Source organism: Ursus arctos, unplaced genomic scaffold (genome assembly GCF_023065955.2).
Source record: "Ursus arctos isolate Adak ecotype North America unplaced genomic scaffold, UrsArc2.0 scaffold_15, whole genome shotgun sequence".
Lineage (NCBI taxonomy): Eukaryota > Metazoa > Chordata > Mammalia > Carnivora > Ursidae > Ursus > Ursus arctos.
Genome location: NW_026622819.1, coordinates 26,517,446 through 26,544,947, shown reverse-complemented (window position 1 = coordinate 26,544,947; position 27,502 = coordinate 26,517,446). Strand labels below are relative to the sequence as shown.

Below are 27,502 nucleotides of genomic sequence, written 5' to 3'. Positions count from 1 at the left end.
GCAGACGCTTCACCGACGGAGCCACCCAAACACCCGTTTTACAGATTAAGGGAAAGAAAAAAGGCTTAAAGAGTTTGAATGACCTGCCCAAGTTCGTCTAGTTAATGCTGGCACTGGAATGTCATCTAAGATCTCAGGGTTCAGAGCCCATGTCCTGGGCACCGTTGGAAGCCGTACCTCTCGTTCAGGTAACTGTGCACATGCCCCATCAGTCAGGGCTTGAGTCACCTGTGACCCAAAGCACAGAACAACCGAGGCTCCGATAATGCGGGAGTTTGATTTCCCTGGTCCAGGGCCTGCAGGGTCCCTCCGATGTGTGAAGAACAGAGGCTGCTGGGCTCTTGTGGCTCGGCCCTGGGAGACTTGCGGGGAGACGGGGCCAGAGTTCCAGCCACTACCTCTTCGTGTAAGCCGGCCAGAGGGAGGAATAAGGACGTCCCCCATCTTGAAGGACATGTCCCAAAAGTCGCTCAAGCCACTGGCCAGAAAGGACACCTCGCTGCCAGGGCGGCTGGGAAGGTAATCGCATTCTAAGTGGCTTTGTGCCCAGCTAGAGATCAGAGTTGAGGGAAGAAGGGGACTGAGACACTAGTAATGGCCTCTGTCACCATGTGCTTACAGAACAGGCCAGGAATAAAATGTACATCTTAAACCCTTTGTCTTCCCTTTTGTGAGGGTGTATCTTGCTGGCAAGAAGGGAAACATTAACTCGTATTTCTCTGGATGTTTGAGTATTTCCTGAAAACCAGTAACAAACCCTCACTACCCACCATCCAGAATGAACAAACAAACGCTAACATTTTCCTTCGGATCTTACAGACAAGTGGACTCCGTTCGATAGGCTGCCCTTGCCACCACGTCCCACTTCCGTTCCTCTCCCTCCCTTTCCAGAGGCAATCACTCTCTGAACAATGTTTCCCAGGGAGGTTGCTGTACTTTCTCTTCACAAATAACAACAGTATTTTTAAAAACTTAAAAATGGCATTCATTTCATCTTCCAACAGCCTATTTTCATTCAGTATTTTCCCCCCAATGGCTATCACTGAATATTACAGATCAAGTTCACTCACTTTAACTGTTCAATTGTTTGCCATCTTAAAATAGTCCCTAGTTGCTCCATTTTCTTGTTCATGGACACTTAGGCTATTTCCCACCTTTCCCAGATACAAACAATTCGGCTGCGAGCATCCATATGTAATAATAAGCAGCCTTGTATGCAAGGGCGTGCGTTCTGGACAGTACTGCTTCTCAAGCTGTAAGGAGCAAGTCAGTCACCAAAGAAATCTCAACCACAGACTCTCACTGGGCATGTCCGGGGTGGGACCTGAGCACCGCCTTCACGAGAGAGGTCCCAGGGCAAGGCCGTGCTGCTCTGCGGGCACCGGGAAGCGAGACTAGGCATGTGCCTAGGGTCACAGAGCCTACGGTCAGAGGCTACACCTGCCTTCAGCTTTCACTGACATCTCAAATTCAATCCATTTTACTCCAAAAGAAATGAACGTGTTCTCGTTTCTTCATCCTCACCAACATTCGACCTCGATCTTGTGAGACTTTTTGCCTTCTGCCAATCTGAAAGCATAGAACATTAAGTCATATTTCCGTGGTTATCGGTAATGATGATCTTTTCACATTGTTTAACTATTCCAGCTTTTTCCGTTCATAGATTTCACCCATTTTTTTATTATTATTTTTTAAAGATTTTATTTATTTATTCGACAGAGATAGAGACAGCCAGCGAGAGAGGGAACACAAGCAGGGGGAGTGGGAGAGGAAGAAGCAGGCTCCCAGCAGAAGAGCCTGATGTGGGGCTCGATCCCATAACGCCGGGATCACGCCCTGAGCCGAAGGCAGACGCCCAACCGCTTTGCCACCCAGGTGCCCCTCACCCATTTTTCTAATACAGTCATTCTAAGTGTGGTCTGGGAGGCCTAAGGGGCCCGTGAGGTCCCTCCTTTTCTAATTTCCTACCCAGACGAGGCTCCATTTTCTTCATATATTTGAATCAAACACAGAGCAACAGACTGATTGCAGAAGCTGATATGAGAATCCTTAATTCCATTGAGCTAGATAAAGAAATTTAAAAAAATGTGGAATGATGGGGGTGCCTGGGTGCCTCAGTCGGTTAAGTGTCTGACTTCTACTCAGGTCATGGTCCTGGGATCAAGCCCCAAATTGGACTCCGTGCTCAGCAGGGAGGCTGCTTCTCCTTCTCCCTCTCCCCGCACTGGCGTTCTCTAATAAAATAGTTTTAAAGATGTGAAACAATGCCTCTCTTCTCATTAAACTTTCATTTTGAAAGTTATTTTTCGTATTTGTTATTTAACATGTATTATTTTTAATAAATACTTTTAAAATCCGTTTTAATTTCTAAGAGAGTAAGTATCAATAGATAGAAGCCACACACACAAATACTTTCTGGAGTTCTCAATTTTTGGGTGTGTGAAGGGTCTTGTGACCAAAAAGTCTGAGAACGACTGTAGTAATGCACGTCTGTCATTTGCTCACTCATTTGTAGGAGGTACTTTTTCATGTTTTCTGGATGCTAACCTGTCCGTTTTATGTATATATATTGCAAACCATTTCTCCCAGTCTGAGGCTTTTTACTGATGGTGCCCGTTGTTCTACAAAAGCTTTTTATTCTGATGCGGTCCTGTTCTCCTCTAGTCTACTTCTGCTAAGGATACTGCTCCTTTCGAAACAGAAGTCTCACCCCAGCTCTGGCACCACTGAACAAATCACGAATTACGGAGAGAAAACTCCTCATAGAGCCCGCCCTCCATGCATCCTCCACAGCTCAGCCTACTTCAGTCAGAATGGCGCTCCGCACTGACTCGTAACGAGATCAGCGTAAAATATGTGCTCGTGTATTTTGGACTATTCTGTTTTGCTTCAGAAAAATGAAATCGAATGTCCGTGATTCACCAAAAATATTTTACCTTCAGCATAATTCATGTTTCTGTTTTCCTCTTCAGAAGTGGATTAGGAAGGACATTCCTATACAACTTAATACATGTTTAATTCAATGTACACTTCAGTCTGCAAATATCTTAACTGAAAAAGATTTGACTTTTAAATTCAACATTTTGTATAAAGCTTTCATATTTAAAAAGCACTTTCATAATACTGTTTTATCCGGGGCGCCTGGCTGGCTCAGTGAGAAGAGCACATGGCTCTTGATCTTGGGGTCATGAGTTCAAGCCCCATCATGGGAATAGAGATTACTTTAAATAAATAAATAAACTTTAAAAAAAATGACAAAAATACTACTACTAATTTATCTGCCCTTCGTGATAATCCTGTATGATAAACGGAGACAATACCATGCTAAGAACTGTGCTGGAGGTAAGAATGAAATTCAGAGAAGTTAAATGATTTGTTGGCATTATATGCACAGGACTACAAATGAGATCGAACTTTCAATCACAACTGATGAAGATCCCTTCAAACTATGGTTGAGTCTTGTCAATCAGAATAAAAGCGACAAGTCACCCCAATCAATCCTCACATGAAGCAGAAACCACACACCTGCCTGGTGGGTACGAGGGAAAGCATAGAATGTCTGAAGGCATTCGCAGGACATTCTCTGCCTTTCAAGGGGACTTCATAATTGTACCGTACATAATATGTGATCAGTATGTCCTCTTGTTCATCGATATTCCTATTCTTATTACAGCCAATTCTCCTAGTTCTAATTAGAGGAGGGTTGCAAGTTTTCAGACCAAGCCTGGGGGAAGAGCCCAAAGACCTGGCTGCTATTTCCCCTGAAGGGACAAGAAAGGGACAAGGGGGGCTGTAATTAGGAGGAATTAGTGATAGAGAGAAACAGAAAGGAAGAAGATAAAGAAAATCTACTTATGGAGCAACCTGGGTGGCTCAGTCAGCTAAGAGTCAGCCTTCAGCTCAGGTCATGATCCCAGGGTCCTTGGATCGAGCCCCACCTCAGGCTCCCTGCTCAACCAAACACAGAGCTCATCGGGGAGTCGGCTTGCCCCTCTGCCTCTGCTCCTCCCCCTATGGGTCCTCCTTCTCTCTCTCCCTCAAATAAATAAAATCTTTTAAAAAATCTACTTGTATCTCTAAATGAAGAAAAAAATTAAAATACAAATGCATATTTTCACGTCAATCACACGGAATGACCCACGCGCTCAGTACTACCCACGAGGCTCTCCGAAAAGCTCTTGCCGTCAGAGACTCAAATGTCAGAGCTCATACGTGACTGAAGACTCAAGGATATAAGGAGAGAGCTTCACTGAACACAGAGTATATATTCTAAGCTGTGAGTTCAAAGTCACTCTCAAGACCAATTGTAAGAACTGCCTATTTTGGGGCGCCTGGATGGCACAGCGGTTAAGCGTCTGCCTTCGGCTCAGGGCGTGATCCCAGCGTTGTGGGATCGAGCCCCACATCAGGCTCTTCTGCTATGAGCCTGCTTCTTCCTCTCCCACTCCCCCTGCTTGTGTTCCCTCTCTCGCTGGCTGTCTCTATCTCTGTCAAATGAATAAATAAAATCTTTAAAAAAAAAAACAAACAACTGCCTATTTAACCCATCCTCATCCTAAAAATGGACTCATCACCGATCCATATACTTGACCACACTCACTTTCGACCATTCTGTTTTTCGAGGTAATATTCATCTTCGCTAAGAACAGATGGCATAAGTATCAGCCCCATGAAAAAACCTTTAATAAAAAAGTTGTTTTCCATTAAATGATGAAAAAAACAAAATTAAAAACTTCTGAAAATAGTGAAGAAAAAAATCCCAAGGCAGAATATCCTTTGTTAAAGAGTCAGAATAAAGTCGGAACCACCCGCCACCTGGATCCATCACGCTTTACGGCCGTCAGAACCACCCGCCACCTGGATCCATCACGCTTTACGGCCGTCAGAACCACCCGCCACCTGGATCCATCACGCTTTACGGCCGTCACTGTGCCAAAGGAGGGAGTGCCACATACACTGATTTGCTTCCACCTCCACGATTTCAATCAGAGCAAAACACCAAAAGATATGCCTTACTGAGAATTACCTATAAAATCTCAAAGTAAATCACCATGGTTATACCTTGAGATACTAGTCTTGAAACATAACCACATATGTTCAATTAGTTTCTACCTACCACTGTCCTTGAGGGAAAAAATACAGTAATCAACAATAGGTTATTTAGAAATAATTTTAAAATCAGAACTGGAGTCATGGTATCAGGTGAGAAAAAAATCTATGATGATTTTAAAACAAACTGAGTCTTTGACAGATCATGAAACAGACAGAATACAAAAGAACTGAATCATATAAAATTACTATGTGAAATCCATAAAATAAAACAGAAAGGAGCATTTGTATGTGTTAAAATAATTTAATTCTCCCTGTACATTTCTGTCCCTGTGAGCCAACAGAAATCAAGAATGCACACTTTACAATATGTACCTGTTTTGAGACATTCAAGTCAATTCAGATGGCAAAGTAGAATTCAATCACTAATGAAATGTTTAAAAAATATATATTAAACAAAAAAATGTTTTTACAAGATAAAAAATAATCTTCCACAATGCAATAAATTGCAGATCACCGAAATTTTAACTCTTTAGATGACTTCAGTTCAGTTTTTGGTTTCAAAATCTAGAGACAATCAAAAAGAAAAAGCGTTGGCAGAATTTCTATCTGTTTTTACGTTTCTCTTTCTTGCTTCGACTACTTGTTACACTGTTTAAAGAACATGACGAAGGTGCTCTTGCATGACCTGTGGCCTTCAGATGGTCAAAAAGTTTATTCCGGGATGGAAATTCACTATGGCAGGTTGCACAGCTGATAAGAACATCACTCTGAAGAGGGAAAAAAAACCATAAGTAAGAGTAAGTGTTATTACCCAAGAGCAGTGATTTGGGTTTAATCTCATGTTGAGATTAAATATCAAATAATTCAAAATAAAGACCTTTTAACAAAATGACAGCCACAAAGACAGGCTCAAAAGAGGCAGCTGTTCTTAGAAGTAAAGTCCCATCGACCAACACCATCAACTTTAGGAGTCCTGAGGCATTCAACAGTACGCACCCTCCGGACTAGATCGAGGTTTTAGATTTCCAAGTAATGGAAAACAGAGCAGTAACTTCTGTTACACTCTGGCATTCCCAACGTGCCTTTTACTCTAGAACAACAGTGACAGCAGCACAGATATAAATTCTACATTCGTCCAGAAAAACTGTGGATGACCCACACCCATACGGCAGGTGCAGCAGGGCTCACCAAATACATCTTCAGAACGAGAACAAAGAGTTTAGATTAGACTGCTGAAACAAGGTCCACTGAAAACATGTCAATATGATTTTGACCTACCACTGTCTGTGGTTCAGCAGGTACTTTGACAGATTTTTTTGTATCTTTGGCTTTCTTTCCTTTGGGTCTAGGAGCACTGGAAAATAAATTATAGAACTGTTACAATCCAATAATAATGTACCCCTTTTAATTGTTATTTTGCTCTCAAGAAGACTCAAAAAGAGTGATATGCACTCTAAAGGCTAATTCATTAATTTTAATGGCCAACCTAATTAATTTTCACATCTCCAATGAACAGCTTTAAAGAGCCACTTTAAAGATCACAGTAGATGTCAAATTGGACACCAAAACTAATGAACCTATGTAAAACAGTTGAAACACAAGCTACAACACCTTACAGGACTGTGCGGTTCCTTGCTCTCCTGCTCGAGCCACAGGCCCACCCCAGGCCTCCATCACCGTGTTTCCCTCACGGACGCCACCTCAGTCCCTAAACCCCCGAGTGTGCTGTCCCGCCCCCTCGCTGCTGCTCCAACGGTCATAAGGACTGGCGTCTCAGGCGCCCACTCTCCTCTGTCATGGGAACTCTTTCTCGTGGTCCTGGACAGCGACCCAAGGCTACTTACTGTTCAGATCTTTCCTCAAGAAATAAGAAATTACTCTTGCTCTAGAGGAAGAGGGGAGGCTGGAGACAAGAAAGCAAGGCCAGGCAGGAAGAAGAGACCAGGAATGCTCTCTCCCGACAGAGACCTTCCTCTGGCCAGCCACTGTGACCCGGTGCGGCCCCCACATTCCGGGGCTCCTGCCAGCAGGAAGGGCCCAGGCTGTGGATACAGATCCTGAGGACCGGCACTGCGGGGCCCAGCACAGGAGGACTGCCCGAGCACGGACACACGGTTCCGGTGCTCCAGGCAGGTGGGGCGCGGCGTCATCAGGAGGCCTGTTCTCATGTGAGTGTCAGGGATTACTGATCTGGGATAAAATAAGGACCTCAACAGGATAAAAACGGGATCAAAGGGACTTTCTGATTTGGGCCATGCTGCTGAAATGTCCGCAGGCACGCTCCTCCTTTCCGACATGCTTCGCCCGGATACAGGCGGATGTCTGTCTGGATCAACGTACAAGTCACTGATAACACCTGAGCTGCTTCATCAATCGTGGGGAGGACGTATTTGAAACATGAAAAGATATTCTTACCACCAACATTAATTAGAAAACACCATTAACTGGACTTACTTCTTAGCTTCACTGTTGGGATCATCACAGAGTTCGGCAGTCTCAGCGACACTGACACTTTCTCGGGGACTACCATCCAATTCTTTGGCACGGTCTTGATTTAAGTTGGTATCTTCTGATTCAACCTTCACTTCTTCTCCAGTTCCATTTTCATTGAAATTATCATCGTAATTCTAGGTAGTAGAACATGTATGCATTACAAAATAAATATAGTAATAATCCCAGCTTAGGATACCAAATAATTATACTACACAATTATAATGTCCTGTATGCTCTGGAGGAGGAGATCTTCAGGAAGTAAAAAGAAAAAGCAGATAGTAATTTAAAAACATGAATGCTCATTACAGAAATACTAAATTAGGGAAATACTGGAAACAGTCCATATGTTTAATAAGTGAATGATTGAATTATGAAGGGAATTATGAAGCTCTTAAAAATCATGGTTGCAAAGACACTGATTCAATTTTGTGGAACAATACTTACAACACATTAGCTAAAATATAAAAGAGAAAATTATATATAATGTCTGATCACAATTTAATACTAAGTAGTATCTATACACAGAATTAGGGGTGATATTTATAGTTCTCTATATTTTCCAAACGATCTGCAATGAGCACCTATTTTATAGTTAGAAAAAAAAACCAGCAAATAAGCATTATAAAAAAGACAAAGCTTGGCAAACACCTTCACTACGTGAAGGGTGTTTGCTGTTGTTGGTTTGGGTTGGGGCAACATTTTGCCCCATTTCCCTTCCCTTCCTCCCTCCTCTCTGCACACACACACCCTGCCCCCATACCCGGAACGATGCAAGTAAGCGCACGCAGGTATCATGACCCTTCCCCATGTGGCTCCTAAGAACAAAGACATGCTCCTGCATCCCCAAAAGACCCTCTTCGTACTCAAGAATTTAATGCTGATGATCTGCTCCGTAATCCGTATTCACAACCCAGTAACGTCCTCTCTTGTGAGCCCTGACAGGTCAGGGTGACAGTCAAGGACCCCATGCTGCGTGTAGTGGTCATGTCCTTTGAATCTCCTTTGTTCTAGAACCACAGCCCTACTTTTTGTCTTTCATGACACTGACAATCTGCTGGCTATTCCGTCCCACAGTTTGACTCTGCCCGATTGTCTCCTTACGATTAGATTCAGGTTACACATTTCTAGCAAAAATATTAGCACCAAAATATCTACTAAGTTCAGGATTTATTTTTTTGCAGGTAATTTTGTCTTTGGAATGTGTCCCATGAAGGGTGTTCAGAGTACAGTGCTCAAAAGTTACTTGGATTCCTCCTTTAGGTCAGCTGGGGTCAGCTGTTTACATTCATTTTCAGTTTTCGGGTTTTCTTTTACTTTCCTGGTTATGCAAATTTCTTTTTCTGACCATCCAGAAAACTCTCCCAGTCTGAAGTTTCCTGATTCTCTGTATTTGCTGCCCGCTGCTCTTTAATCTACTAGTTCACGTCTCCACACCACCTTCCTTTCAAAAAGAACTGAGAAAACATCAGAAAGAGTGTTACATAAAACTAGGTCCAAGCTGGGACTTTCTTCCTGATAGAATCAGAAACCATCGACAAGAGGTATTACTATAAAGGAACAGAGCTTTGGAGGGGAAAAAATGGGGTAGTAAACGCTGCATTTTCGTCGGTAAGAAAACACAAATACATGTGTTTATTACTGCAATCTATAGGACCCACCCTTCCTAACTCAAGACAAGACAGGCTTGGGTTAGGTATGAATCTCTCTTATCTTGTGTTTATGCTAGTGGTTCTGGCACACGTAAAGGAGAGAGGAAATGTTCTAAGCTAATGACTATAGAGTCCTTGGGTAGAAGACGGTATGAGTCATTTTATAAAGGAACATAGAACTTGCTACGTGGTTTTATAATTGAAGCAAAGGTTCCAAGTCACAAATTTTAACAGTGATAAACTCATGTGTCATGTATCATTTTTGGAATATGAGGCAGATAAAACTACTTTCAAATACATAACCATTTAAATAGATAAGCCAAATCTAAAGTTTTATGAAAAATTAATGTGTTAACTAAATTTTCTTGAAAGTATTTTCAGTTTTCAAAAAGAACTGTAACATTTAATACTTAATATAAGCTAATACAATTAGATTAAAGTAGCACAGAAATCAATTCCATTCCCTTAAGAACCACCGAATATTCTTAGTAAAATGGACAAGCTCGTGTGTTTATACATCTACACGATTGTCAGCATCTCTAACAACATAATAACTTATTTAAAAATATTCTTGAGAGATTGGATTTAGAAGCCAGGTGTGAAATATTTAAACTACTTACATTTCTGAGTAATATTAAGAAACATTTTTTCAAGAATCATAATCATCACATTTCTAACCAAATGTTCCTTTTGCAAAATTTCATTTGTTGTTGGCAAAAGAAACCTAGATATACAATAATCAACCCTCAGATTTTCACATATTTCTGATTTTAACTGGTGTCTTGATTTAAAGACCCAGTCATCACATGTGTCCAGATATTTTTTTAATATCACTCAGCTAATTAGTGTCAGGGAATTAATTTCATTTGCAAAATTTTGAGACACACCAACAACAGTAATTAAGTAAATTAGCTACATACATATTAATGGCAGAAAAGTGATGAAAAAAGAAAATTGTTTTCAACTCCCTTCAGTCTGTTTTATAACCAACATAAAATTATAGAGTGAAAATCCCTCTCCTTAATACAAACTATACTGGACAAAAGCAGCCCCACTTTATGTTTGACATTTAATGTTAATAAAACTTTTCCAACATACCTGTGCTGGTTTCTGTTTCTTTTTCTTCTGCTTTTTAGAAAGCCTAAGAATAAATATAAATCAAAATGTCAAATATTTAACTCTGTGACTACTTCCTAAGTGGGAAAAAAAAAATACTAAAACACTACTGATACAGAGAAGTAAAATTTTAAAAGTATCTAATATCACAAGGTATTAAAAAGAAAATACTAACGTTATCATTAGAAAATTAGAACAGTGGTTCCATTGATGGTAGTTAGCATATCAATTACCTAGGTATAAAAGTGCTTTTAATACAGTCATAATATATTCTGTAAAGATTATATTTGACATCATGCTTTATCCGTTTCAATACTGTAAGTTCCCTTATGTAGAAAAAACTGTGGAAAATATTAGCATAACAGAATAACTTCTTTCAGATAACACAGCATTTAAATGCAACTCATCTCGAATGTGATAAGTACGTCTAGAAGCATTTTTAGAAGTACTTTTGTTTTGGTGCATCTTCTATTTCTTCCTCAGAATTGGCATTCAATGGATTTTCATCAGTTTGAGGTCCTGAAAAATTTTCTTCCTCCTCCTCCAACTGTTGTTTTAACAAGGCAACCATTTCCCGATGCTTCTTTGATTTTTCATGATTCCTCATGCTGTGAAAGAACAATCTGACGTTAGTAACCACGACAGGATGCACATGTGCCCAAATATGTGGCTGAATAAATGTAACCACGTTAACATTTTTCCCAGTAAGGAAGCAAAATGTGGGGGATCCTACAAAGAGAAGCAGGAGAACCCTGTGAGGACCTCTCAGGCAGGAGGACTCGGCCGGCCCATGCTCGTGCTCTTCTTCCCCGTTTCCCAGCACACTCCCTTCCTTCTGTCCTTTTATCTACATATTTCCTTCCAATTTTTTTTTTGGTCAAATTCTCTATTATTTTTGTTTTCCAATTCTTAAAATTCAAGTCTTCTCTACTGTTTCCTCTTCATCACTGAGTCTTAGCCAAGCGCTTACACGTTCCAGGTTGTACTGTGGGCTTTAGACGATCCTGAGAAATTACAAGACAACCTTCCAACTTGAAGAGAAGACCGCTTGGGTTATGATGTAAGGGCCTCAGGTACCAGGGTAGTTTACCTCCTTTTGCTTTTTTCAATAACTGTCTTTCGCCTTCTCAAGAGGGCTCTCCCTTCTCACTCCCACCATCCTACATGTGAGCTCAGACACATCTACCCTCCTTTGCCTCAAACTCTATGAGCCATGTCCCCTTCAGTGCACGTGCGGGCCACGAAGTCACACTCTACAAAAGAGGGTTGACAGCACATAAGTACCAGAGTTATTAGATGAACAAGAAAGTAGGAAACTTATGTCAATCCCACCAACTTTATCTCATCTGTTCAGACTTGGGTTTTCTAGTTTCAGTTGCTACTCTTCTTTTCCACTAAAATTCTCCTCCTCCCATGGTTTCTTAGAGAAATTGGAACATCTTCTGCCAGAAAGTAAATGCTCAAAAAAATGACTGGAACATGTCAAAAGGACACAGGAGCCACCTTGAAAGAACTCTCACTAATCGTATCTGGAAGTTTGAGCATGAAAAGCACAGTAATAAATTTTAAAACACTGAAAAACTTCACAAATTCATACTGATAATAGACAGCTTAGATGGAGGAGAGGCAGGGCTCTTCCTGATAGCAGTAGCCCTAATGACGACTAATAATGGAGAAGGACCACTGGTACCAGAAAGGCCCCTTTTGGAACCATTATGGTGACAAGCGGTACAAGCTGAAATCATCAGTGAATGACAAATCTAGGACGTTTTGATGAGGAGCAAGATACTTGCCTAACTTTAAAGTGTCTCCCCACAGATTACACAGGCTATAAGGTAAAATCTGTGGCAAGGGGAAAAAATACTAACTCTACAGTGGAGAAATGAGACAACGCCCTGGCTGGGTGATCAAAACTGTCAAGGAAGGGCAGACAGATGCTGTACGCTTCCAGAAATGAAGGCCCGGGAGCAGCACGACTTGCTGATGCAGTATTCCAGCTGGAGACACAGAAGCTAATCCTGAGGAGATGGACAAACTCAAGATGATATACACTCCAGTAAAAAAATGTTTTAAAGGGCCCGTGCTCTGGAGTAACGACGGCATAGACAAGGGAACTGATCCAGATTAAATAGGACTAAATAAATGAACGCAATCCATGATCCTAGAGCGGCTCCGATCGGAGTGGAAGAGACACCGTACAGGACGTGAACAGAGGCTCTGCTGACAGAAGTGGAAGATGGGCGGTAAAGGACACGAGAGGACCATATCCATGTTACACGTTCCCTGAGGCTGACGCTGTCCTGTGATCACCTAACGGAACACCTAATCTTAAGGAACAAACCGAAGTATTTGGAGGTACAGGACCACCGTGGACGGAACTTACTCTCAAATTCAGGGAAAACAGCGTGTGGAGCAGGGGAGGTGGGGTGCACACCAACGGGGCAAAATGTCAGCAACAGGTGAACCGGGCACTCTATATTCTGTCCTTGCAACTTCTCTGTAAATCTGACATTATTTCCATATAAAAAAATAATTTTTTAAATCTCCTTCACTGTTGCTTTGGTTTTCTTATTTCTAATTCTTCTGCCCTTGCCACTTCTCTTACCACTCCACAATTTTTCCCTTCAGGGCTCTACACCAACACCTTGTACGACTCCCACACCCCCACTGGCATCCTTCAGTCTCCTTTCTCCTTCCCCGTGTGTGCTTTGTTTCTTTGTCTCTTGCTGACTCTGCTTTTGTGTTCTCCCTATTCTTTCCCCTCTCTTTACCATAGTATCCCTTTAAATACTTTTCTCTTCCTTCTTGTTTCCAAAAGGCGAAGTCCCTCCGCTTCAGCAAATGTAATTTAGGCAGGACATGTTTAAAGCTCCCAGGTTGGCAGCACTGGCCTGCACGGGAGTGTGATGGCCAGAAGGGAGTCTGCCACCAGCGACACAGACTAGCTTTGGTCTAGCCTCCTTGCCTGTGTGACCGTGCCTTCTTTGTGCCAATAAGCAACATTTCTTTCTGGAGACACGTCTGTGTTTTAAAGAGCAGCTATCACGTAGGACTCCTGGCATGAATGAGAATCAGTACAACGTGCTTAACCACTGGTACGAATCCTTCTCCCTCCTCTGCTGCACAGAAATCCCCCCCTGGAGAATGGAGGAGGGCTGGTGACCCACTGCCACGAGCCCTTTCTTTTTAGGACTTCCAGTGTTCTAGTTCACCTCGGAAGAAAAGGGGAGTTCAAAGATCTTAAACTTACGCCTTTTCCGTCTTGAAAGATTTGTCACACGCTGGGCAGTAAAGGTCATCGTACAGTTCAGCATCCTCAGCTTCGTCACTGTCTTTACCTACGAGAGGGGAGCCGACGGTAAGAACTCCGTCTGAGTAGAAGCCAAAATCTAAACCATGTTAATAAATTACATGTCTTCGGTAACGATCTAACATCACACAAATTAGAAACTGTATGTCCTTACAAAAAAACAAACGACGTTCCCAGGATTTGAGCTGACCTTTTGAAAGCAGTCCTGAATTGGAGGATTCCAAATGAACCACTTTGTCTTTCCAGTGCTTCTCATAAGTCTACTGAGAAGACTCAAAGTCTCCTCAAAGTTCTCAGCGTGAGCTAAGTTCAGAAAATCAAATGCCATTTCTATAGTTCTACCACAAAGCAGTTTTTTCGACAAAGGTTTTTCAGTTTATCTCTTGTGCAAGATTTGATGCAAACATACTCGTAACTGTAATCTACTCTTAAATGTTTAAATCAACTTAGCTTATAACACTCCATCATTATTCGATGGGCTGGTCTAAAATAGCATCTTATATGTAAACTTTAACGTATCTTTACCCCCTTGTTTTTTTATAAGCTTGGAGCTTTATTAAAATGAAATAATTACTATCAATATAGTCCACAAAATCTAAGCAACTAAAATGCTGAACTGAAAGTCTTTGCAAAATCCCACCTATCTTTATAAGAAATAAACAAGTAAACTGATTGCCACTGAGATTATGCAATGAGATCAATAAAGATCCCAAGGTATCTCTTCTATAGTCTATGTTTTGGTTCTTTATAAATAAGTGATATTAATATGATTTTGAAGGACATTCTCACTGAAATCATAAATGATCAAAACTCACCCTACCTAGTGTTAATGTTTAATAAATGGTATAACTGTGCAATTACCTGTACCCTTTCATTATATAAACGATTAATCAAATAGTTAATAAAGAATGTTGGATTGAAGTCAAAATCTGGATCTGAGAATGGTCAGAGGGCAGGCCTATATGCCACAGCTCCTCAGTCTTATCCTCCTCTTCGGTAAAAGGGAAATCATTCTATGCATTTAAGGGGTATTGTGTGAGGATCAAGCAATCTCTTGCATGTGAAAGCACTTCATCAATTTTACATAAAACTCATGCCACCTCACGTTTACAGAATTCATTACAATTTTCAAAAGACTTTCACCCATACTACTTCTAAGTCATTAACAGAAATTTTCATTTTGTAATCATTTTAAGTAAATAAAAGTCCATCATTTTATCATTTGGCTACTAGTCTAAAACATGGCATTTGTAGATAAGGTGAAACTGTGCTTAGATCCTTCCACATTATTCCCCATGGAACAGCTAGAGACAACAGGAAAGGTCGGGTTATTCTCCACAATGCCTATTCCTCGCCTGTTCAGGGCGTCACGTGCCTCGTGCTCTCACGAGAGAGGCCCAGAAAGGACACTTGTCTGCACACCAAGAGGAGCCCCTCAACACAGTCAGAAATGAGAGAAAGAATTTACATACACCACATAGACTCCTGTACAATATCAGTTTTTCTGGAAAGGGCTGCTATTAAAACCTGACCTACCGAGCTTCGTGGCAGGTTTTAAGTAACCAGCAGTCACACTGGTCAATATGCCCATTTGCCGACGTATTTACGCGGCCAGAAGTACAACTGTTTAAAGCATGCTCAGAAAAGCGTTTACGCATCAGATAAACTCTCGTTTCTTACTCTGGTAGTCTAGGGATTCGACGACGTCAATGGACTACCTTTGCTTGGCCTATACGATATTGTTTATCATTTTAATTGTTGCCACAATTCCAGTTTAAAAACTGGAAGAGGTCCCCTAAAAATCCAGATTTCCAGCTCTGCTTAGAAAGCAGACGGCCACGAACAGCCCACTCCCGCCGGCCACCCATGAGCATCCCGGGTGTACCACGTGGGCCACGAACAGCCCACCCCCGCTGGCCACCCATGAGCATCCCGGGTGTACCACGTGTGCGCACAAACACATTCATTCCCTCGAGTTTCCCGAGGCTCAAAGTTACCGTCGGGCGCGTCTCGGAGCTCAGGTGCCTCGGTCTCCGCCTCATCGGACCCATCTCCAAACTCCTTCTCGTAGCGCGCCTCCATCTCCTTGAGCTCCTTCTCCAGGTCGGCCACAGTCATCCAGCTCTGCTCCTTGTACTGCTCTGCCAGGCTGGGCACACAGCACGGTCTGGTCACGCCGGGAAGCGGGTCCCCGCGCGCTTCTGCTCGCCCTGCAGGCTTCAGACCCGCCCCCCGGAGAGCGGCCTCCTCCCGGACCATCAGCACCCAGCTCCAGGCGGACAGAGCCACTTACCTGTCGCGTGGGGGATTTTAACTACTCAAAACCTAGAATTCTTAGCAAGTTATTAAAGAAGGCTTGAGGTGCTTTTAAATCCTAAGTGTCGAGTAAAGTGCTCACTTTCCAAAAATGAAGGGTGGGGTGGGGGTAGAATTTGTAAGAAATGAATAATCTTTAAAAGAACGCTACAGTGCTCTGGACGCAAGGTTTTGACACGAACTCCAAGGAACAAAGCTTTAAAGGCCTGAAAAGGAACTAGCGATCTGCAGTGCACCCGACAAAGAGGCAGGACTGCGAGGTGGGGCAGCGTGGGGCGCCGCACGGGCGTCGTGGGTCTGACGCCTGCCTCTGTGACTCCCTCGCTATGGGGTCTTGGACCCGTCTGCCTCGCTTCCTCGAAAGGACGAGGACAAAAGCCAGAACGTACTTCGCAGAACTGCTGTGACCCAAGAGCTTAGAACGGGGCCTGGTCCAGAGGAAGAGATCCACTGACGGTCATTACTATGACGTGTCACAAGAGTCTGGAGAGGATCTCAAGTATAAAGGCCTCTGGAGGGAAACACGCCAGGCTAGGGTGGCTGACGCAGCCAGGACGAGGCCGTGGCCCCCCAGGAAAGCGCCCCACGAGGCCCGGCCTCACGGCCCCACACCTGGACTGAGCAAGGGGCCCGGCCGCGCGTCCCAGCGCGTCCCGTACTTGGCCTGCTTCAGCTTCTGCTGCCGCCTCATCTCCTCCGCCTTCCTGGCCTTCTGGGCGTTCTGTTCCTCCACCAGCTTCCGGTGCGCCTGCACTCTTCGGTCTCTCTTACGGATGAAGGCCACCAGCTGGCGCACAAGCTCATTCTTCTCCTTTCTCGCTTTGTCACGGATCTTTTTGTTTTCCTTCTCCATGGCTCGTTTCTCCCAGCGGTTTGAAGCTTGTCGCGTGTCGTATTCTTCCTTCCAGGCAAAGTTCTTCTGAGTGCAGAAGCTCTGCCAATAGGCGTAGAAAGGATGGACCACCTGGAGACGAAGAGAGCAAGGAAAATGCTGACGTTTAAGATTGTTTTCTTCAGCAAGGCAGCAAGTATCAGTGACACAAAACATCTTCTCTGTTTTCGTTTACATGACATCACCACTACTCAATGGAGAAGAAGTCCTTTCAGGGCTTTACGGATAAATCAGTCTCCAGAACAAACTGAATGAGGCGATGAACGGGATGGGACCACGCTCAACAAACAGGAAGAAGTACAGAAGGATGCTCGGAGGGCGCCGAAAGCCCCTCCAGGAAGGGAGAGAGGGGAGGAGAGTTAGTTACAGTGTGGGACCGAGAATTAGGATCCATTCTTCTTGAAGAAAGAAATGGGGAGAAGACACACTGATAAATGCTAATTAGAAAACGGCAATGCAGTTTTCGTCTACCGTATCATAGTCGCTCTGGGAGTCTCCGAAAGTGGGGAAATCCTCCATCTCCTCTTCTAACACAGACTCTAGTTCTTCCTTCGCAATCATTTCAAAAACGTTACGATAAACTGTATAAAAGCCCTAAAACACAGTAGCAGGAACACAAATTCTTAATATTTTTATAGTCTAATCACAGAATACGATTTTAAAACGTAACACAAAAACTTCAACGTTAGAGAATTACAGGCTCAAACTCTGTCACTGGCAGAACATTTCAGTTTCAGCTGGAGGCTTTCGTATGCTGACAGTTGAAATATGAAGGCAATCGTTTGTCAGTTTTCAAAATGAACACTGTTTCACCGATGATAAATAATTTTAAGAATTCTCTTTGTGCTTGAAAGTCTCGTGCTTGATAGGAAATTAAGAGTGAGTTCGTTTATCTTACCTTTTCGTCATCACCATAACCAGAGTAACAGGTCACAGTGAAATAGTGAAGCAAATCTAAGCTGTCGTCTTGATATTCCCCATCGAGCCCACCTTTAAGTAGAGCCTCTCTGTGATTATCATACCTAAACAAAACAAATTAGCATCGTCAGTGAACGCTGAATAAATAAGAATTCAGGACTCTTTACTCTGAAACAGCCCAAATATTATTATACATTTTAATGGATCCAATCCACACTCAAAAAAAATTTTTTTAAATATCAACATGAAAAAGACTTGATAATCTTTCACAGAACTGCTTAAAACCATCACTGCAACTTCCAGTCCGATGAAGGCCTGACATAGTACTCGCCCATACGAACAAAGGACCTTACAAGCCAGGGAATTTCCACGACTCCCCCAGAAAGGCAGCTGCATTTCTACAGGTAAGAAATATTACTAAATAGGTCAGCACTGGACATAATCGGCTCCACGGACTGATTATATATTTGTGATCGGATTTATCAACATAGACCAAAACAAGACCCTTCCTAGGTTTATGTCAACCATCTACGAGTTTCACATATACACAATTCCTCCTTATAATAACTCTGTAACGTTTAGTTCTCATCCCCAAAGATACAACCGGAATCCGAAGCTCTGCGATACTAAATAATCTGTCCATCATCACAAACCCAATGAGCAGCAAAGCTAGAATTCTGAACCAGGACTTCCGCACTGCAAGGACTGTGCTCCTCGTCACTGTGCAGTCTGGCCTGCAGGTAACAGGAGAGTTAATAGCAGGGGCTTCAGACCAAGCAGGGGCTTCAGACAAGAGAGTCCTTAGCACACGAAGGCCACCTGAGATCTGGAGAAGGGGACAGAGCCAAGGAAGTCAGGAAAGAATGTCAAAGTTCCTAAAGGAAAACAAAAGCACTTCTGAGGCCACATCTCCACATTTTTCAAGAGGAGAAAAAGGTAGGATTCCCTCTCTGATTTTCACATAAAAGACAATTTTTAAAGAATTTTTTTTTTTTTTTTTTACAGCCGTTCTCTCGAGAGCCAGCCGTGTTGGATGCTAACACACACAAGACTCGCCCCGCACCACGGCCCCCCCTCGCATGTTGTAACAGCAGGTTCTTGCACGGTTATGTCAGGGCTTCAAACCTGTTGCTTTGTAGCAAAAAGTTCATCAAGAATCTGAAAACTCAACTTTAAACATAGAAATTTTTGTCCGGAAAGAGTATTAAATTATCGGGTCATCACAAGTAGAAGTATCTGTCACAGACGCAGAAGCTTAACTCCATTTCCTCATATAAAGTCGTTCTTGGGGAAATCCTGCAATTCTTGCTCTGAAACACTCTGTTTTTAAGGACAAGTTGACATTCTTGTCTAACACCAGTAAACTTGTCCTACACCAAAGAGATCCCATTTAATGAGAGGCTACTTTACAAGTATCAAAGCTAAATCTCTCTAATATTGCCAAGCTTTGTTCCACCACCTGTAACAAGAAATAACTGGAGTATTCACCTCTAAGGTTCCCTCCGATTCTAATACTGCATTTTATAGATGCCTCAGAACACACCGAGACATTTGACAAAGATGCAGTTTTTAAATCTTCTATTGATAATTCTTCCCAACAAAATACCCTAAGAGAGGAGGGACAGGGTGATGCTCACCAGGCTCTTTCCTGAGGGTCACTCAACACGTCATATGCTGCTTGGATTAATTTAAACTGTTCTGCTGCTTCTGCTGCATTATCCAGGTTTTTATCTGTTAAGATAAAGTCACAGATATTCAGTCATCAAACAAGTAGAGAGAATCTCAAAGGGACCTCTTCCGTCACAAACGCCATAAAGAGATGAGGAGTGTACAAAACAAAGCAAAACAATCAGGGAAAAGCAAAGAGAGCCTGGTGAGAGTTGATAATCAGGATACGTGAGAAGTATCTGCTTGAGTAGAAATTGCATGCTTTCCCCTAAGCCTTTGTGCATCACTGAGCACTCAATCTGGACATCCACAAATGGAAAACCCCAAGTAGTATCCATTTTATTTTTAGAAAAAGCAAAAAATATATATCAAATCAGTTACAGAAGGACTGCTATTATTTAGTCCTAAATTATGTTTATTGTTCACACGGTCTTTATGTTTTTTCTTTCTTATCAACATAGACCAAAATAAATCTCATAAAGCTTTAAAAATATATACGAATTATTCTTTCCTTAGCTGTGCTTCCTTAACTATGAATTCAGAGAGCATCTCTGCCTCAGGGAGGTACGCAGCTTCCAAGATGGCCCCCAAGGATCCCCACCTCCTGGCATCCACGCCCTGTGGAGCCCCCTCACAGGACACCAGGGTTGGTCTGTGTGACCAACAGCAGGCAGCAGAATGATGATGGCACAGTAAGTTACTTCTGAGATTGGTTTATAAAACACTGCAGTTTCCATCTTGGGCTCTCGCTCTCTTAGATCGCTCTGGGAGTAGCCAGCTGCCACAGCAAGAAGACACTCGGGTGGCCCACGTGGAGAACAGAGGCCTCTGGCCTGCAGCCAGCAAGGAAATAAGGCCTGCCGATACCATGTGAGTGAGACTGAAAACGGGTTTTCCCAATGAGGATACCACCTCATGAGAAACCCTGAGCCAAAACCACCCAACTAAGCCATTCCCACACTCTGATCCTCAGAAACTGAGTCCATATGACACGTTTGCTGTGTTTACTGTTTTAAGCCCTACGTTTTTGGTAATTTGTTATGTAGCAATAGATAACTAATATACTCAGAAAGTAAAATATTTTCAATCTACTCTGGAGCATACCAAAACAACTCAATACTTGCCCTCTAAGAGGCCGGAGGAAAAGTAGGACAGAAACATATACCCTAGGAATAATCTTGCAGCCTTAGAACAAGGCCCTCGGGGGCACCCTGCCTCCTCTTTTTAGGTACCATCACACTGGTGTCCAGTCCTTCAGGTGGTTTTCCGCCCGACCACTGTCACGGACAACACTTTCTCAAGGGCAGCAATTTGCCATAGCTCTCTTTGCTAAGGTGCTTTAACATAAAAAGCTTTCACTATTTTAGAATCATGGCAACTTGAAATGGAAAAACGCCCCCCATCCCTGCAGCCTCGCTGTAAGTGGCAATAACACAATGCCAGTCTAAGTCCCCTCCCACAGCCCAGCCCCTCTGAAGACAGCCAATGGTTACTCCAAAGTCCACCTCTTCCTGGGAATAAATACTCCCATTTCTCACGGCACCCCGTAATCCTCTACTTCAAATGCAGTCAAAGACAGGCACCAATAATCAAGGAGCCATTCAGTACTTCCTTTTCTTCACACTCTACTTGTAATCACTAAAGCTCATTACAATAACTTTCCACAACGGCATCACGTTACATCAATCTGAATTTACAGCTGACAAAGTTTCACGTATTTTTCATACTGACAAGCCAAGCGATAACTATATAATGGACTTTTTAAAAACTCAGATATAGCTCTGAAACCATTCTGTGGCAGACACTGAAGTTTAGATCAGCCAACGCCTCTCTCCTTTTCTCTTGCAGCCTCTATTGTGGAGGCTCACTAAGCTCAAGGACTTGCTTTCCAACCTCCCTTGCTGCTAGGAATGGCCATATGACACAGCTCTGATCAATGAGATGACAGCAGAAGTCTAATTATTAGTGTCTTTTCTTTCCTTCCTCTTTCTTCTTGTCTTGCATGTGGACATGATGTTTGGCGCTTCAGCAGCCATCTTGAGACTGTGAAGAAAAAGCCAAGAGATTCACAGTGACATTAATGAATCCCTGAAACAATGCCAGCAGGCACCTACCTTCAAAACTTCTTGTGGGATGAGAGAGGGTGAGAGAGAGAGAAACCTTTATTTAAGCCACTGTGGTTAGGTTTTCTGTTATTTCCAACTAATACTACCAAATTCCATCTTGTTGTGGCCCTGTCGCAATCAGGCTTTTGGTAATGCAGGACACTCAGTGCCCTACTGCAATTATTTTAAATTCTGATTACCACTCTGTGAAAGACACTACTAGCTGCCTACCTAATATCTAGTCTCCTCTTCCTCCTAACAAAACCCTGATTTTGTTCACAGTAACGTACCCAGTCAAAAAAACTCACCTCCCCAGACTTTCTTGAGGTTGGGGAGATCGGGTGACCCAGTTTTAGCCAATGAGATACAAGCACATGCCAACCAAGTGAAACTTCCCAGGAAAGATTCCATTTTCCATATAGAGATGGGCTTTGGTGGCACTCACCTTATGCCCTTAACTCAGCCCAAAGTCAGGGTATGAGGCCTACAGGTGATTATGAGGATTGAGACAGAGACTGCTAGTTTATTCCCCTCTTCCAGTAACAAGCCAACCCTGACTTTGTGGTGGGCACCAGGTCCCATTATAAAGACTCCATTTCCCAGTCTCCTGAGAGACTTCGCACGACTGTGACTAAGCTCTGATCTGTAACACCTGTAAAAGCGTTCTAGGACAACTTTTAAGAACTTGCTTAACAGGCTACCAGCACGCACTCTTTGTCCCTGCCCTGCCCTCTCCTCCTCCACTCTGCTCCCTGGGACCCGACCCACCCTGGGCAGTGAGGGCCCACCTGAAGGCTGCTGAGCAGAGTCCACAGACCTCGTGAAGGAGAACTGCTACGTGGTGGCTTGCCTGCCTGTCTCTGCACCTTGACATCAGAGAGCCAGAAACTTCCAGCTCTGAGGCTTAACCGCTGACACTTGGTGCAGGACAATGGAGCAGGTCTTTGATGGTTTCAGCAAGAGCTGGAGCTACCAGGACGGGTCCCCTGTGGATTTCTTGCCAGGTGAGAAAAAGCAAACTGTCTGGTTTAGTGACTGTCGCCACCTTCCTGTCATATGCAGCTGAACGCAGTCCAGATATGCCTTCAAGGCGAGAGTCATGATTTCTACATCTTTCATCATTCAAAAACACTCATGATTTCTACGTCTTCATCAAATCATTCATAAACTTTCTGTCATAAATAAAAAAGCACAGTCCCAATTAAAGCAGAATGGCAGAAAACGCCAGCAAATAAATCTTCCCACATAAAACAAAAAAGGTGACTGGGGGAGGTATGTGGGTGGTTCTTCTTCACCTTTTAATCAGTACCGTACTTCGTTGTCCTGTTTCTTCCCACACCCTTCCTTCCTCCCCCAAAGAAGTTTGGAGAAAGCTCAAGCTTTTAAACACAGAAAGCCCATCAGTGTACCGGCTGAAAATAAGATCTAGCCTCTTCCTAAAGAATCTTTCTTAAATAATTTTTTTCAGCCTGTCATATGGCTTATTTCACTTAAATATGCCTGAACTGGTTGACTATAATGTTAAACTGGGATCTAAACACATAAATGCAGTAAGTTAAAAAGCAATAATAAAGAAACAAAAAGCCCATTTATTTTTAGCCACATGCACAGGCCACAGGAATTACAAATCCAGTCATCAAAGTTTAAAAGGCATTCTCACACTATTCTTCATGCTTTTCTCTCCATTCACTCACTCTTCTACTCCCTCCCAAGCTTTTTTACAGTGCCTTCTGGAAAATTCCACGGATTGAGCCTTTTAAGTCCTGCCCTGACTGAAGCCAGGCTCCCTGAGAACACCACTTCTTTGCAGGGCTTCCTTCTCAGGCTCCTTACTCACCTCCAAGGGCACATTAGCATTCCTTCCAGATTCAAACCATTGGCCAACCCCATCTTCTTCCTCTTCTCACCGTCCACACATCACTCAACCACTGCCCCTTAACTCACTGAGAATTCTGGCACTTGGCTCAGAGTTTCCATCCCCAGGTCCTGTGGTCACCATGGGTGACTTCAACGTACTCTGACCTCCCGGTCTCCCTACTCCCACTCTCGCCTGCTCCAATCCACTCTCTCCACGTGGCCGGAGAAATACCTGAAAAACCACCACCTATCTTTTTCCCTGCTTCCCACTGCCCTTAGGCTAAAAGCCAATCTACCTCATCTAGTTTACCCCCACCTCCAAGACCTGGCTGCTGCATAGCTGGCCGCGCTCCCCTCTTTGCCCTCCCTGCACTCCGCCATACTCTGCCTGGCCTCCCTCCACCTGCGCTCCCTGACTTCTGGCTCTCGGTCTCACCTTAGAGGTCACTTCGGTCTCACCTTAGAGGTCACTTCGGGGAAGCACATCTCTCCCACCCACACAGAAACCCAGGCCGGGTCAGGCACGCGTGCTCCTAAGCATCTTGTACTCGCCTTCATACCCCCTGATCTCACCAGCCCGAAACTGCCTGTTTTCCTGGGACTCCCTGATGACTCTATGTGACAGAAGGGCAGGGACCATTCCTGTCTCATTCACACAGTAAAGTGGTCGCAGAAGTCATAAAATAAAAGCCTTCCCTTCACAAGGAGTGATTGCACTAGGAAGTAATGTTGACCCTACTAAAAATTATTTTCAGTTGCTCAATTTAAAAAAACCCAAAAAACACAGAATACCTTTAAGAATGAAAAATGAGCAGCCTTTCTTTTTGAAGTACAAATTATTCTTTGAATCAAAGCCCATATGTTAACCTCAGAAACATCTAACACAGGACCTCCCACATAGAATGAATTAAACATTTGCTAACTGACGGGCTTAACAAATTAACAAACCAGCACAGCAAAATATATCAAGAGCCTGTGTCGCCTGGGGAGTATGTATCCTTTAAATGTACAGGCATCTTCAACCCAAAAGATATTTAGGATGTTATGATTTATGATGACATTCAGAGAAGACATTCCATTTCGTTTCTAACCAGTTTGGTTTCAAAATAGTTAACTGATGTTTTCTTAACGTTTGTATACGTCTTCCTTCTTTCCTTGCACTGATTTCCAATTAATCACCAAATCTGACCATTTTTCCTCTACAGCATGTCTTTAGCCCCGCTTTGCCCTTTCCTCCCACTGACCCCCAGCCTGTCATGGGTCCTTACTTGCCATGGTGGACACCACCTGACTTCTGTCCTCGTCCCTCTTCAATCCACTCAGCCCCCCTCACAGTACCACTTCAAGACATCTTAATAAAACCGGCTTCAACTCTCCCTTATTGGAAAAACCAATTTCACAGCCCTGAGCCTAACATTCAGGACCCTTTACAATCTAATCTTAAAACTACACTCAAAAACATCTTCATATTATCATCAAAATTACATATGCATTTGGTCACAAGCGTTAATCCTCTTCCTCACACTTGTCCAGCCAGAAGAGTCAAGGAATTCCTAACTTCCTTTTAATTCCTAACTTAATTTCTTATGACAACCCCTATTCCTCTAAGTATATGTTTCTATACTATTTTTGGATTTATTAATTTTGGATATAGCTACTAACTTCCTGCTGTGATGAATGTTTAGCTCACTGCTTCCTTTCCGATACATATCACATTTGTTTAGTTCCTGTTGGTAATCATTACCACTTTAAGTAACAAACCCATACCTTTATTTCTTCTTCCACCAACTACAGACCTTTTGACTTTGGGTCCCAGGCCCTTCCTTCAGCTCTTCTCTCAACCCATATTTTCAGATTTCCAATAAATACTGCCTTCAGTCAAACTGTCCCCTGGACCATCTTTTGTCCACCACGGTGCTCTTCCCTCTACTCTTAAGCTCACTTTTCCCAATTCCATTACTCTAAGATCCAGCTTTAAATCTAGACTCCTCTGCCAAGGGGAAGTCTCACTGCCTCTCAGGACATAGTGAGACACACCCCTCCCGAATTCCTGGGGCATTTATTAGTTGTTCTATTAACCCAACTACCAATTACGTATGCTGCACTATTTTGTTTGCGCTTGTATTTAACTTTTGGTGCCTTACAGCATGTTTTCCCAGTAGCACTTCAGAATCTTACTATGGTGATTTGCACATACTGGAGATTCTATAAACACCCTTATTGATCAGTGCTAATACCTAAACCTCTTATAAACCTCAAAAAGCTGATACTCAACTACAGCCTTAGTTTCCCAGTCTGAAAGATCAGATGACTTCACAGAAGTCACACAGGCCTGAACTACCACCAAATAAAACATCCAAAAGAAGTCTACTTCTAAGTACACAAACTTCACTAGGGAAGACGACCAATTAAAACTCCAAATCTGCAAAACATCCCAAGTGGAGTACAGGATCTGTATTTCAACAACTTACTGGAAAAGGAGGTGAAAATAAGCACAGCTATTTAAAAGACAGTTTACTAGCTTCTTTGTCTTAATTTCAATAAGGGGCGATAAATTACACTTGGATAGCTGGGATTGCGTGATAAAGTTAAGGGCTGCTGAGCGGCAGAGACTCAAGCAAGGACCAAGCTCGCGAGCTCAGGACTCCTGCTTCTTCGATGGTGTCTGCGAAGGGGTGGGAGGAGCGGGTGAAGTCGCTAGAATGAGTCCTTCCCATCAAGTGCCACTGCGGGTAGCGTCGAGGTTGGTGGGTGGGCGGGGGAACGTCTGGGAAGGGACGGGGTGCCCGGGGCTCAAGTGAAGCCTGGGGTGAGGGATGCGTCCGCCGACGGACGCGGAAAACGCCCGGCGGGAAGAGCACTGCGCAGGGGCACCTGGCCGGGGACCCGGGCAGGGTTTCCAGAGCGAGGGGAGTTACAGGGCGGGCAGGTTGAGGCTGGCCAGGGTCCCGGAGTTACTCTGGGAAGAGGGGGGCGAAGGGGGGCGGGGGTCCGGCTTTTGCAAGGGCTGCGACGGTTGCGGAGTAGTTACCCGGGTGCCATTTCAGGGCCAGCTTCCGATAGGCCTTCTTGAGCTCCTCCTCGCTGGCATCGCGCCGCACCCCCAGCGCTTCGTAGTGACACTTCATCGCCCGGCCGGGCAGGGGGCTGGGGCCGGGGCCCGGGGCGGGGCCGGGGCCCGGGCCCGGGCCGAAGTGGTGGCGGCGGCGCTGCTGGTCCTCTTCGGCAGCGGGAGCCCGGCGCCCGCACCGGGCCAGCCAGCGAGCGCGGCGGCGGCGGCAGCGGCGCGGGGTGGCGGCGGCGCGCGGCGGCGACAGGCGGCGCGGGCTGCGGCACGCGGGCGCGCGGAGGGGGCGGTGCCGGCGGCCGCGGCAGCGCATGGGCTGGGGGAGGGCTCGGTTCCCGGAAAAGCTGCGCGAGAGGGAGGCGGGGCCTCGGAGGGTGGGAGGCGAGGCCGCGGCGGGATGAAGGCGGGGCCGCGGCGGGATGAAGGCGGGGCCGCGGCGGGATGAAGGCGGGGCCCCGACAGGTGGGAGGCGGGGCCACGGTGGGCGTCATTGTGAGGGGCACAGTAGGCAGTCTCTGTAAGGAGCACCAACTGGGCAGACCACCTGAGGGCTGATAGGAGCCTGATGGGAGAAGATTTTGGAAAGCATCTTGTTTTCTGAAAACGATTTCTCAGTGGAGCCCCGTTTTTCCAGATGAGGCAACTTGGGCTCAAAGTCTTCGAGTGGCTTGCTCAGGCCTCCCCAGCTGATCAATGGCAGGATTCAGGTGAACCAAATACAGGATTTAACTCTTCAATTCTCTCCAGTTGCCACTTACCGAGATCTTTAATACTGCTCGTCCTGACCAATATGCAGTGAAATAACAGTAAATATGATGCCTTAACTGGAAGAATTTGAGAGAGCATCAACACATTTTAAATAACATACCAAATGTTTTACCACCAACATGGATAAAATTGTGCTGACCCATTCATCCACCATTCTTTAATCCTAATTTTCTGGCTTCTAATCCTACATTTCCTAGATTAAGAATGAAGTTAAGGGATAGTATTTAACCAGTTTTTGTTGATCTCATACACTGTTATTACAGGATGGAAGATCCCTACAACTGTTCCAAA

At 44.0% G+C, this 27,502-nt stretch overlaps 1 protein-coding gene across 3 annotated transcripts; it reads right to left on the bottom strand.

Moving 5' to 3' along the window:
* Positions 1 to 978: 978 nt before the first annotated feature.
* Positions 979 to 26,649, bottom strand: DNAJC21 (DnaJ heat shock protein family (Hsp40) member C21). 3 transcript variants are annotated; one of them, XR_006410380.3, is made up of 13 exons: positions 26,408 to 26,649; positions 19,384 to 19,477; positions 17,727 to 17,850; positions 17,300 to 17,422; positions 16,596 to 16,900; positions 15,618 to 15,769; positions 13,561 to 13,648; positions 10,760 to 10,918; positions 10,293 to 10,335; positions 7,507 to 7,679; positions 6,331 to 6,406; positions 5,425 to 5,819; positions 979 to 1,569 (listed from the first exon to the last, which is right to left on the bottom strand). XR_006410380.3 is itself a non-coding variant. In XM_026506787.4 (12 exons), exons 1-12 carry the CDS (start codon positions 26,502 to 26,504, stop codon positions 5,655 to 5,657), a joined length of 1,599 nt encoding a protein of 532 aa, XP_026362572.1. In that variant the 5' UTR covers positions 26,505 to 26,649; the 3' UTR covers positions 5,334 to 5,654. The 3 variants fall into 3 exon arrangements, 2 of the variants coding, with proteins under 2 accessions (XP_026362572.1, XP_048080361.1); XM_026506787.4 differs by lacking the exon at positions 979 to 1,569 and having other exon boundaries at positions 5,334 to 5,819; XM_048224404.2 differs by lacking the exons at positions 979 to 1,569; positions 19,384 to 19,477 and having other exon boundaries at positions 5,334 to 5,819; positions 26,408 to 26,511.
* Between the last annotated feature and the right edge of the window lie 853 nt (positions 26,650 to 27,502).

Excerpts from the sequence above, each read along its gene's own strand:
- DNAJC21 (XM_026506787.4), bottom strand. The coding sequence starts at position 26,504 with ATGAAGTGTCACTACGAAGCGCTGGGGGTGCGGCGCGATGCCAGCGAG. Across the intron at positions 13,649-15,617 it reads GCTCCGAGACGCGCCCGACG|GTAAAGACAGTGACGAAGCT; the intron begins GTAACTTTGAGC and ends CCCCTCTCGTAG. Across the intron at positions 10,919-13,560 it reads TCTTTCAAGACGGAAAAGGC|CATGAGGAATCATGAAAAAT; the intron begins GTAAGTTTAAGA and ends GTTCTTTCACAG.